A 13,546-nucleotide genomic window follows, 5' to 3' on the forward strand; every position below is an offset into this window, starting at 1 on the left:
TTAATTTAAATTAAATACAGTTTTATTTTTTAAATAAACCTACTTCAGTTTAAATTTCAAATTGACAACCTATGTTGAGGAGGCCTAACCTTATTATAATCACTTCAATAAGCTATTAAATAATTTAAATTAAATACAAAAAATTAATATTAAGGAGTACATGTTTGTTGCCAAGTTTTAAAGGCAAACCACTGGACTGGTGGACGTCACTGGCTAAGCACCTATAACCAGAGTCTGCCAAAGTGCTAGACCAGCTTTTGACAGCAATTGCCTCCCTTTTGCAGGTGCAGAAAAAAATGTCATTTCAGTTTATTCATTTAACTCAGTTAAGTTACTCATTCAAAGTTATTAAAGCAATTTGGAGTTTAAAAAGGAGAGCTCGTTTTCCTCTTCCAATCTATGAATAAAACTAAGTGTGAGAGGCTGAGATCTGCTAGTTCTAAAGCCTTGATGGACATGATGACGTAGAAACAATCGGCTTAAATAACTAACTACAGACAATACTTCCTTTCTTTAATAGATCAGTTAGTTTTAAAAGCAAAATATGTTTTGATACATTTGATAATTTTTCTTATGTTTCCAGCACTCACAGTAGTTTTATTTAATTAAAAAGAACGTGCTGTTGTGCATTTTTAATTGAATTTGAATTACCACCCAAACAGAACTTGAAACAAATAACAAGTAAAAAATTAATCCTCATCTAATAAATAAGAAATGCATTATTCAGAATTTTCTAACGTAAAAATTAAGAAACTGAATAAATGTAAATTAAGTTATATAAACTGCTTAAGTAAAAGTGTAGAGATATAGTGTATCCTCCTGGTTAGCAAAAAAAAGAGTATCAAACTTAGTATAAAGACTGTACTGAGTTTCAAGTGAACATGTTTTAATGGTTACCAACCAATGAGAATCAATCTTTCTTTAGGAAAAGAATGAAAGTACAAATGCAAAACACAATTAAAACACATGGTTTAAATCAAGGATTCCTGCTTGCTGATTTAAATCATGATTACAATCTGTGATTTAAATCAATCCACCTTACATTTTCAAAATAGTAAATGAAAAACTTGCTTTAGAAAGGGCAAACACACACACACACAAAATGGGAGTGTTGGAATGTACCAGATTATCTAGTGCCCCACAGCACACACACATACCAAGAAAGTACTGAACTACCCAACTACTTGTTTTCTGTTGCCATCTGCAAGTTTACAGCATGCTGCAGGAAAAACAGCTTAACAAAAAAAGTTTGCATCTTTCCAATCACTGTTACAGATTTTGTTGGGTACAGTTTTGAAGGTACATGAAGAAAAAATTATGTCTGTCCACCTGCTAGTGATACACACTGAAATCTACTGGTGTTTGCATGGTTTTTAAAAAACAAACACATTTGCACTGAGGCAGAATGGAATATTGCCCATCACAGAAATGTCAATTTAGAGGACAGAAAAATGAATGAACAGGTAAGCAGGTATTTACCAGTAGCTGCTAATATGAGGTGTTAGGTATTCAGTCATGATAATACTCATTTTGATCTTTTACGCCATCTTATTTTGATTAGTGGATAGATTCTTGTTTACATTTAAACTGAAACAATGTAGCTATAGCTATTTTAAACAATTTTTAACAAAGCTTAAGTAAAATCCTCAAAGCTGATAACCATACTCACACGGAAATGCACGAGCAGAGCGGCTGTCATAGCCAGAGGAATGTCCACTGTTGAAAGGTAAATATACAAGTCAGGTTCCTGCAAATCAGGTTCTCTCTCTCTCGCTCGCCTGAGCATTTTTATATATATATGTATATGCAGAGAGAGAGAGAGAACCTGATTTTATTCTTCACAATTCTTAGAAGTATGTGACTAAAACAGTATATCTTTAAAGGGGATTACATTTAAATAATATGCCCTCCATTGTAAGCCTTCCTACTATAAAAAACAATTTAATCATCAATTGCACTGAACAAACACAGATGTCTAATATATAAATATTTTAATACTGATGTAGCAAGGAGGATTCAGATTCTCCCTTAACATTCCTAATTTTTTTAAACATTTCTTCCCAAAAATGTCTGAATGTGTTTTATATTATATATAAACTATTCTGTCTTGTCCTCACTGGATTTTCTATTTCAATATGTTGCTTATATTCCAAAAACAGTTACAAATATTGGCAGAGAAATCATACTGCATGCCCAATTGCTTGGCAACAAGCAAATCTGTGAATGAAAGCTTCCTTATATCCTTCCTGTTAAATAAGTAGGTATGGAAGTGAATCCAATTTTTTCAAACACATATGCATATAAAAGCAGGTGGGCTTCAAATGGATTGTTCTATAAATATTCTTCTAAATCAACTTCATATTTTCTAGAGCTACTTCTTTCAATGGTAGCCAACTTAAATAGGTAAAATATAGAGGTTGAAAAGGATGATGTGCACACTGGGCTTAAATTCAATTTTCTATAACCTTTGATAAGTTTTATAGCTTCCTAGATAGCTTGAATTAATCATGTACACCTTATTTAACACATTTACTTAAGTGCTACTTTTGTTCTTGAAGACAGCCTCACAGTATAAAAAGACTTTTGGATCAGTATGGTTTTAAAAATAGATTAATGAAAGCCTTATGCAATGTCTCAACATTTTAGGGTATTTGTCAGAGCTGGAGATGCAAGGTTTTAATATAAACTAGATAAAGAATTTTACAAGTTATACTATATAGAGGAACCTATACAATTTATTCTCATAAGTAAAAATAGCCATAAAAAACACAATGACCCGAAGAAACAAAGTCAAGCTAGCATATACTTCATGCCTTTTCAACATTCTCTGTATTGCTATGTCTTCTTTACTGGCAAAAGCTTAAGAAAAGTACTTCCTATAAATTTTATTTCCTTCAAATTTTAACATTCCGGTTGGTGGGAATGTAAATCTTCGGGTTGTGCATGACCTATGTTAAAAATAATTCTTTCAGCTGTTTCACTGAGAAGCTTTATCATCTCCATACTGTGGTGATGGGTCTTGAAATCTCGCAAAGAGACTCTCTGATGTCAAAAATGTGCCTTTGACCATCTCTGTGAAATTCCACACAAATTTGGCCAAATTATAAACCACTGAAAATCTCATTTTGCACATGCTCACTAGAGGTTTGTTAGAGGCTGACAGTGGATAATAGCCTACTGATATTACAGTTACCCCATAAATTCAAATGGTAGAGGTCTGTCCTATGAAACTAAAGGTTCTGATAGTGCTGCTGACCTATGTGAAGATTAATACGGTTCTATAGGATAGAATTTCTGTGGGGTTTTTTTTCATTTAAAAAAAAAGAAATTTAGGATATTACATACAAAAACAACTATATTACAAGAATGTTAGGGTTGCAAAGGCAAGCACGCAGAAGGTAGGAAATGCCAGAGTTGAGGTTGTCAGTGCAACTTTAATTTGGCTCCCTTGAGCATATGCATTATGAAATCAATAGGAGTTAGGTGCCTATGCACTTTTGAGAATCCCACTAGGTTCATTCCTGCATCTTGGCTAGATATCTTTAAAAATCTGGCCCACCATCTTTAATCACATGACTGCATGCTATTTTTTCCACAGGACCCTTAATTATTCAGCATACAAGATGTTCAGGACCATCTTAACACTATGAGCACTCCAGAGGCAAAGCTGCAGCTCGGTGGCTGTAGCACCATAGCGCAGATACTTCCTACAGCAATGGAAGGGGCTCTTCCATCACAATAGGTAATCCAACTCCCCGAGTGGTGGTCGTTAGGTCAACAGAAAAATTCTTCCAATAACCTAGGTGCATCTACATTGGGAGTTAAGTAGGCTTAACTATGCAGTACAGGAGGTTTGAATTTTTCATATCCTTGTACACCTGGCTAGACTGACCTACCTTTTAAGTGTAAACCAGGTCTGAATTAGTGTGTTGTGATTTAGGATGCTGCAGGCAGGACTTGATTTGTTGCAAAGCAGGAAGGTGTGTAGTAAATAAGGTTGGGGACTACAGGAAGAGAAAGGATGGTCTTGTGGTTTAAACATTTGAAATGCCTCCCTGGAGAAATGGATTCTATCCCTTCCTCTCCCACAAAATTCCTAAGTGATGCTGGGAAAGTAATTTAAACCAACTTTTCACAAGTGGCCACTGTGCACATTTCATTATCTAGGGACCCAACTTAAGACATTTTGGGCCTGATTTGCAGAAGTGATAAATACTCACAACTGCAACTGGAGTCAATGGGGCCTGAGTTTTGAACAACAAGTGCTACAAAAATGTTAAGTGTTTAACTTGAGATGTCTAGGGCCTGATTTTTTTTTTTTAAATTCCCAGTATTTGTGGACATGACAATTTTGGCCTTAATATCTCTCTCTCTCAGATCCTCCTCTACAACATGGGGATAATTTTACATCTTACGTTATGGGGATGTTGTGAAGCACTCTGATACTATGACTATCAGTATCAACAGTTGCACAGACAACCTGATTTCCAGAATTTCCTAGGCTTTGAGTGCTTGACTTTGCAACCTTAACTTTGTTTTGTGTGTAATGTATATGCTGTTACAGAGAAACACAGTAAGATTAAGTTAGATAATCCACTGAATAATCAGCACCCTAACTAATGCAAGAGCTGCTCTGTTCTTAAATCTTGCATCAATATAATGGGATAGATCTACAGGATGACAGATAGCAAAATACTTTATACACAAACAATGTTAGCTGTATTACAGCCTTTTGAAAATTTAGACGACAGTAACTCTTGGGAAAAACCAAGACAGAAAATGATGACAAAAGCAGAATTTTTTTTCTATATAAGGAACATAAAAGTTATTATGCTTACTGTAAGGATTTTTTTTTAAAAAAAGCCCCATGTTGCAAAGGATGAAAATTAATAAATGATTTCAAACAAAATTTACCTTTCTATTGTTGGTATAAGAGAAGGTGGCGGACCTCCAGGTGGGGGAGGAAAACCTGAAATATTTAAATTGGAAAACATAAAAAATTGGGTTAGGTATACAATGGCAAACTAATTCCAGAGAAGCTGAGCTGAAGCAAAGAATGACCATCTACACAGTTAATGATTATGTAAGACTGCACAATACATAACTACTTAACGAAAATCAGGGTCAAGTCCTAAATATGTGTCTTAATTTCATCTGTCAGTTTCAAAACATTTACTTTAACCATTTTCTATTGTGCTGCAACTCTTGAGAGGTTATCAAGAATGCTTTGCACCAGCAACAAGTCTCTCAATAATTTTAATGAGCCTCGGGGGGAGGGGAGAGGAAGGAGTGTAGTTCTCAGGGAAGTGGCAGGTTGGTCCCATAATCAGGAACATTAAAACTGTTCCATCTCTACCTTGCATAAAATCAACCAGGCCTACATCTACACATATAGTTTTATGTTTATGAACTTTATCTTGCTATGAACAAGCAGATGTAGGGAACTGCGTGTTGCACATTCAAATTTAAGTTTCACATTTCTTAACAATGCTTCAGAAAATATCTAAATAAGTTACCTGGTGGTGGCACAGTTATTGGTATACCTAAGAAATAAAAATATATGATACATATTAAGTCAATTTTAGCAATAACTCGTGTTCATTATCAGCAGAGCTAATTCAAGTTATGTTATCAATACGAAGAACAAAAGTATCTAATCTCCCTGTCCTTAGAGTAAGAATCATGGCAGTCTCAGTGTTATCAACGCTTCATTTTATCTCGAGTCTCATGATATTTGAGGTTTTATTTAAAACTTCAGCTCCTGAGAATTGTTTTCAATTAATACAACAACAAAAACCCCAGTCAGTTTCAAGATTTCAAAGTTGCAAATAATACCTTGAAAATGTGACCCAAGCACACCCAAAACATTCAAAAACCAGAAAGCAAATAAAAAATTCCCCAAACTGTTTTTTTGTTGTTGTGTTGTCGTTTTGTTTAGTGGGTTTTTAATGTGTCAGAAAAGGAACTTTTGGAAGCAAAGCTGAATTACATAATATAAATGCCCTTCAAACTCTAAACTAGCCTCAGTACAATTGGGTTTAATAGAATATGTATCACAATACTTCACCAAGTACACGTACCTATTTTAGGCTCTGATCCAAAGCCCACTGAAGTCAATGAAAAGACTGACCAATCCTGCATCTTAGTGCCCAATCCTGCAAACACTTATGAACATGCATAACTTTATGTACAAGAGTAGTCCCACTGAGTTTTAAAAGAGAAGTTTTTGCAGGATCAGAAGCTAAAGTACTAAGACCAAAATTTTCAAACTTGGGTGCCTAAAGTTCAACACCTAAATGAGAGCACACATCCCACTAATTCATTTCAATGCAAATCTTTTCACTGATTTAAACTGGAATTATGGGTGCTCACCACACCTCAAACTAAAGATACTTTGCTTAGATGTCTAAATATGGATTTAAGTGTCTTACTTTTAGGCATCCAAATTTGAAAATTTTTGCCAGAGGATCTGTGCAGATTGTATTAATGATCTTTTTCAGTTCTATATACAGGTAAAATAATATGTTTAAGGTTTTGTTTAAAGCAATATTTCCTGTCTAAAATTATAACTACAGATAATATAAGATTTTCTGTTTGAATAGTGACAATTTGTTAATATTTACAGAAAGTTCCCTGAATTATCAAATCATATCAGCTTGAAACGTTCAACTCCAATATGAAAGCATCTGCTAATAATTTATTTTTCACAAGATTCCAGATATGTACATCTTCTAGAACATCATAAAGGACATTTTTAAAATATAAAAATCTAAAGAAATCAGGGGTAATTTGAAGCAAGCATATTCCATTTAGACATATTTCAGTAACTGCACCAAGAAATTATTCAAATAACCAAATATATTTGAATATTTATTTTGATATAAAATCGCTAGCAAGTTTCTCCCTTCCTTCTCCTTTGTGTGTGGGTGAAACAATACAAAAACCCCACCTGGCATTAGCACTGTAAAAGCACAAGAGCCATGAAAATCAAAAACTAACCCCCCCAAGTAATATTAATGGGCCACAATGTACTCTAAAAGGGCATTCACATTAATGGCACAAATGACAATCCAAAATAGGTCACATGGGCCACATGGCAGACTTAACAGCAACGTAAGGGTCAACGTGGACAACAGTGCTTCCACTAGGAAAGCCAGCATCTGTGGAGCCTGACAAGACTCAAATCTCTCCCTCATATTATTCAGAAAGAGTGGTTGGAAAGGTGCTTTCATCAGCTTTGTGAGGACTACTTTAATATGCACACCAAACAAAGTTCAGACCCAATCACGGGATCCATTCTCAGACTCTCTCATGACTTTCACTAAAATACTACACATCTATAGGTAAGAAACCTTCACCTTGCAGAGGTCAGCGTTAAGGTTTTGCTTTGGGCAAGATCGACAGAAACTAGATGTATACATTTGAGTGGTTCTATTCTAGAATTGAAAGTGAATATATTGTGGAGCAGTGGAGTCTGAGCATATTATGGCATAAAATGGAAATATAGCTGTGTCAGCCACATTCTGCTGGCACTGCAGCCTGTACTGTCTTACCAAATTTCCCAATGACTTATGCATGATGGCAGGGTGTTTAATATACAAGCTGAGATAAAGTACTGGATAAGACTTATATTAACTGGTGATGTGCTTGCTTTTTAATGCCTGAATTGACATGTAATGCATTTAAACAACCTTACTTCTAAGGCAATTAAATTGTTTATGTTGTAAAATATAGCTGTTCAAAACCAAGAAATTTAAAAACTAATTTTCCACCTGAAATGGGAATCAGGAGATGGCAAGATCAAAAAACCTAGTGGCTTTGGAGCTAGAGGTAACAGAACTTCTGAACTCAAGCAACTCCTTGACATCTGGACTAAGGGGATTACAGGACCCTGGCAATTCCAGGAATCCATTAGTTCCAGAGATAAAAGTTGTCAAGATCTGCTAATGCAACTAGTAGATCTTGTCAACTGTGCTGTCTGTTTTACCTTCTGGCTGTGGGGTTTTCTACACCCACCCTTATTAATAGTCTAGGAAATCTGATAGAAAAAAAGTTAGCTGGCATTAATGTGATGGTTGAGAGATCAAGCACCAAGAGAGTCAGAAAATACTTCACATGAAGGGCAAGTGGGCAACATTAACTTAGTTAAGTTGAATACAGAGTATTTTCTATTCCTCTTTTCTTGGAGAATTGTTAACATGTTGCACTTTATCAATATACACCATTAAATATACCGAAAATGCAACACCTTAGAGATGTTACTCAAGCAATACTTTTAGAAGTCCAATTTAAATGACTGACATTTCAAATTTAACACTGCATGAAAGTTGTTTTTTTGCATGTAATTTTCCATTACTGTACTAAAACAGTCTAATTTGTCAAGTTTCAGGATAAAATAAGTTTTTCTCCACTATAGGTTATGCTACATTTTATTTAACTATGAAAATCATCAGTCAACACCTTGTACAAAATGAGTCCTTTCAACAATTTGTACAATCTCAAGAAAATATACATAAATATAAAGCACTATACTTGAGCCCAGGTAAAACTAAGACTTTCATTTTAAGATATGTACTCTACAGAGACATGTGTACAAAGATCAAAATTAGACCTAGTCGTGCTAATTTTTATGTCTAGAGACCAATATTACTAACAGAAATTGTCTCAATACTGAAATTTATTTCCAAAGTTGGAAAAGTTAACAAAAAGTAAGTTAGGCTCACTAACAGGTCTTTATATTAAATCATCACATTTCAGATTCTTCAACCTCAAGCCTTTAACACTAGGAAAGGATTATTTGTTATGTCACTTTAAATAATGGATTGGAATCTATTTGGTGCAGCAGTACTTCTTTATTTCAAGGTAGCAAACACCAAGTGAAAAGATCTAGACCAGCAGTTCTCAAACTGTGGTCGGGACCCAAAAGCGGGTCGCGACCCTGTTTTAATGGAGCTTGCTGAGGTCCAGGGCCAAAACTGAAGCCCAGGCCCCACTGCTCCAGGGCCACAGCCTGAGGATTTCAGCCCCGGGAGTCAGGGCTCGAGTTATAGGCCCCATGCCCAGGGTGGAAGCCCTTGGGCTTCAGCTTTGCCCTCCCTGCTGCCCAGGGCAGTGGGGCTCAGGCTTTGGCCCTCCAACCCAGGGTGGCAGGGCTCAGGTTTAGGTCCCCCTCCAGAGGCCGTGTAGTAATTTTTGTTGTCAGAAGGGGGTCACTGTGCAATGACGTTTGAGAACCCCAATCTAGACAGAAAGTTATCTCCTACCTTACCTTCCATAGTATAAGTGTCAAAAATGTCAGGTTTCAGAGTAACAGCCGTGTTAGTCTGTATTCGCAAAAAGAAAAGGAGTACTTATGGCACCTTAGAGACTAACCAATTGGTTAGTCTCTAAGGTGCCATAAGTACTCCTTTTCTTTTTGTCAAAAATGTGTAACATAATATCAGGAAAATCAGGTAATTAGCATGAGGGACACACTAGTCCCTTATCTCTGATAAACACAATATTTAAAAAGATACTTTTAGGACAAAATGGTTAGCCAATGATTTCTTTTTGAGAGAGGATAGCATTGAAGCATGGATTCATTCCTTGCAATGCTGGACTTGACCTGAAGGCTAGTCTGAAAAGATGACCTAATCTACTTCCAGCACTTTATTTTGCGACCATGCCTTTAACCACCCCACTCAGTCCAAGTGTGTAGAATCTTCACAAAATATTACAGCTTTCACTAAAGGGGAGAAGGGCCACAATGTGCTGTCACTAAGATTCAGTAACACCCTTAAAATTATGTGGCATGCTTGAATGAGACTATAACAATGTAAAAATATTTTTGTAACATCATAAATGTATAAATGGCATCTTTTTAAAATGCAATATTAAAAAATAAAAAGGTAATAAGCTTTAAAACTATCACAATAGCACCTAAATATATTTCCTCCCAGATTTCAATTATCCTACCAAATTAAAAAACCACACCTTTTACCACAGCCAATTAGAGAGACTTTTCTAGGAGTATTTCATTGTTTTCCAGGTTCAGCTTTCCAAACAGTATTAGTACTTTTTCCTCAAAAGGCATTTGCGTCACAAGAGAGTAAGTGAATACAGTACAAGAGACAGAACTTCAAAGCAGGATCCTTTTTCAAAGGAGCTTCTGGAGGATGTTTTATATTTGGAGTACTTAAATTTTCTGGCAAGTAGTCCCAGTTAATATTAGGTAACAACAGTGGATTTTTTCCCCACTGAACCTAGGAGGGATGGCAGATTCTATTTTAGTAAAAGCTTTGAAGATAAAGAGCTGGCACCAGCACAATTAAAGCACGGGACTGGAGGAGCCAAAGCTACAGCTCTTAATGGTTATTTTCAAATTACTCGAAGCACGGAAGGATGTTGAAGGAGACTTTTTGAACAAGTGCATGTTATAAACCTGTCTGTAAAACGTAAGACTAAAGCCAAACCTGCTTGACAGATCTGCAACACGTGTGCATATTTCATTAAATGCCTATTCTCGACATGTGAAAGGCGTTATAAAAACATTACAGTACACCTACATAACATCAACATCTCACTTAGCTGGGAAAAAAGGGAGATCAGCCTAACTTTTATAGTATGCAACTCTGATTCTTTCCACCATTATAAAGAAGATAATTATTTTCAAACTCCTTCCAATGAGTTGTACATATTAATTTAATGAAAAGGTCACTTTAAAGTTGAAAGTTTGATTAGCTCTGTTTTTTAAAAAAAAAACATTACTTTTACAAAAGCTCCAGAGCATTCTCTCATCAAATTAGTATTTCTACATTTTATTTTTACCTATAATTTCACACACACATACACACGGAAAGTGGCAGGGGAATGATTTTATTTTTAAACTTTTTCTCCTCTATCTCCCCTACCTTGCACCATTTCCTAGATGCAGGCCATTGAGAAGGATTTTGTTTTCCAGGCATAGGGAGCTTACAATCCTAAAGGTCGCCAGCAGCAGCGGCACTGGCATCCTCTTCCAAGAAAGGGAACCAGACCATGAAAAAGCCAAAAACCACTGCAGAAAGGAAGGGTGCTATCTCTACAGCAGGTATCCCCATCCAGTTCATGTGTGGAGAAGATTAGAAGGGAGGATTCTAGAAGAGCACCAGACGGCAGGGAAAACTATTAAGCAAAGGACTGGCTGTGTGGGATCTCCGCAAGGCCATGGAAGGGAAGGAAAACTGCTCGGCAGTGGAGAAGGTAAAGAGCAATGGGGAGGCTAAGAAAAAAATGAGTGTGCTTCTCTGGCTCCACGATGAATCAGGCTCTCTCCCCATGAGTAGTATACCTTTCCAATCTTAATGAGCTCCCACTCAGCTGCTCCTCTGCTCAAGAACTTCCTGACCTGGCCCCACAGCACTTTTACTATTATCCCCTCCAGTCCTTTTGCCATCCACAGCTCCTCTTTAAAACATACCTCTGCAATATTAACAATAGCAAAATATTAATCATAAAAGCATCTGACTTAAAAGGGCACTTTCAAGGATGGAAAACTCAAAATTTGATAATCTCCCTGTTTTAGCTATTTCTATAGTATCCAGGTCTGTCTTTTATAAGTACTGAGGATGTAAAACCAGATTTCCATCTCAGCCTTCCCAGTTTAATTCTGAATGGGGGAAGAGAGGGAGCAGGAATGTTCTGAAAAATCTCTCTTAGGATTTCAAATACAAGTAATTTAGGATCTAACACATTTAAAAAAAAATCATTTCAAACATCACATTCCTGTTTCAATCATTCTATAAAATGATTGAAACAATCATTCACACTGTATTTACCTGGTGGGGGAATCAGAGGAGGAGCAGTACTGACAGTTGGAGGGGGTGGGAGGAAAGGAGGGGGTGGAAGGTGGGTAGGTGGAGCTCCTGGAGGGAAAAATGGAGGTGGCTTGGTAAAACTGTCTACATCACCACTGGATCTTTCTGAAAGAACCTGTAAGACATGAAACCTACAGTTACAATGGTTATGTAGAGACAGAGAAGAAAATTATATTTTCCAACCTTTCTAGTTCTTTCCAGGGAAGGAACATACATGCATCCAAAATACCTTCTTAAATATCTATGTAAGGAATATACATTTGCCAAAAAAAAAACAAAAAAAAAACAAAAAAAAACACCCAACCACCTTTCTATGAACCAAACTAAATATTAAAAACAAAACAGGAACATTTTGAATTCCTAGATTAAAAAAAAAACTACATGAAGCTGGAGTTAGGGTTGAGGCTACATATCATTAATTTAAGAGTAAAAAACCATTACAAGAAAATTGTAATTATTACATTCAGAGTTAGGATTTCTTTTAAAATAACCTGAACATATGAAAGCATAGGAATACAGCTAGAGCATCCAAAAACCTTAATTCTGCCATATAATGATGCCATGAGGGAAAAACTAGACTAAAAACCCTGATTACTTTCAAAAATCAATTTAATTTAATCAGGGACCACAAACACTAACATCTCTTATTACATAGTGAGAGTTAGTGGAACAGTGACACAAAAATTTATTTAAATGTCTCCCTTCATTACAAGCCATTTATGCCTTAAATCAGACTTTTATTTCTTAAATTGCATATTAAGAAAACTCTCCTCACTTCTTTTTAACATCAGTGTCATTTGGGGGGCAGGCATGCATGGCAGATGACTACTTTCAATATAACATTCAATATAACATGCCGTAAAATTGACATTTATATTTATAATATATGTGTGTGTTTCCAGACACACACGCATACATACACCACCACCCCCGTACAGGCCCGATTAAGTCAACGTAGCGGCCTGGAGTGTAAGTCAGCAAAGAAGTTGGACCACTGCTGCTTTTTACTAAAAAATACATTACAATGTTTTCTTTTGAACTACATCAATTTGGATTTCACAAAGAGAAAAGTTTCTTGGAGTTAAATTCAACACATTAATTTTAAATGATATTTGTTCCTTTTCCTTGGTTGTTCATATCATCATCATTCATCCATGCAGTTTAGAATTATTCATTCAGACGATAAGGTGAAAGGAAAAAAAGCCCCTCTTTGGTCAGTGACAGAACGTGTGAAAATCTGAAATACGAAACCTGTATGTTGCTATTTTCATTGGCTCGCCGCCTTCCTTCCACTCTGCTGATAGTGATGGTCTGTCCAATCACATCTATTGTACCAGACAATCTCCTGCAACACAGGACAGAATGGAATAACCAAAAAGCACTACAGGACTTTTACAAAGCTTAGAACAAGCAAATTAAACAGCCAAGGCAAATAATATATGAATCAATTAAAGTCCGTAAGCTCCTTCCTCTGTACAAAAGCTATTTACAAGTCGCATAAGGTTTCTGCAGAATGCTAGATGCTAAAAACATGTTTCATTTATTGAATCTTACAACCTCAGCTTTCTTGTTTCTTTAGAATTAAGGAAAGGAGCAGTACAGCCTTCTCAAGAATAAAGGATGAATGTTTCCACATTCTACTCCCACCTCCCTTCAGTAAACAGCCATGTTTTTCTGCCTATGTTAAAAGAAAAAGATCGGCAATATTGCAA

The 13,546-nt window shown here is 36.0% G+C and overlaps 1 protein-coding gene across 25 annotated transcripts in view; it reads right to left on the minus strand.

The window, feature by feature from the left end:
* FIP1L1 (factor interacting with PAPOLA and CPSF1) overlaps positions 1-13,546 on the minus strand; it is a 70,195-nt gene that overhangs the window by 21,156 nt on the left and 35,493 nt on the right. For all 25 annotated transcript variants that reach the window (XM_043544381.1, XM_043544379.1, XM_043544380.1 and 22 more), the window contains 5 exons: positions 13,086-13,179; positions 11,796-11,949; positions 5,517-5,543; positions 4,915-4,969; positions 1,670-1,716 (listed from right to left, as the gene is read on the minus strand). In XM_043544381.1, coding sequence (XP_043400316.1) covers positions 1,670-1,716; positions 4,915-4,969; positions 5,517-5,543; positions 11,796-11,949; positions 13,086-13,179 — 377 coding nt within the window. The remainder of the gene's footprint in view (positions 1-1,669; positions 1,717-4,914; positions 4,970-5,516; positions 5,544-11,795; positions 11,950-13,085; positions 13,180-13,546) is intronic.

This window comes from Chelonia mydas, chromosome 4 (assembly GCF_015237465.2).
Source record: "Chelonia mydas isolate rCheMyd1 chromosome 4, rCheMyd1.pri.v2, whole genome shotgun sequence".
NCBI classification, from domain to species: Eukaryota; Metazoa; Chordata; order Testudines; family Cheloniidae; genus Chelonia; species Chelonia mydas.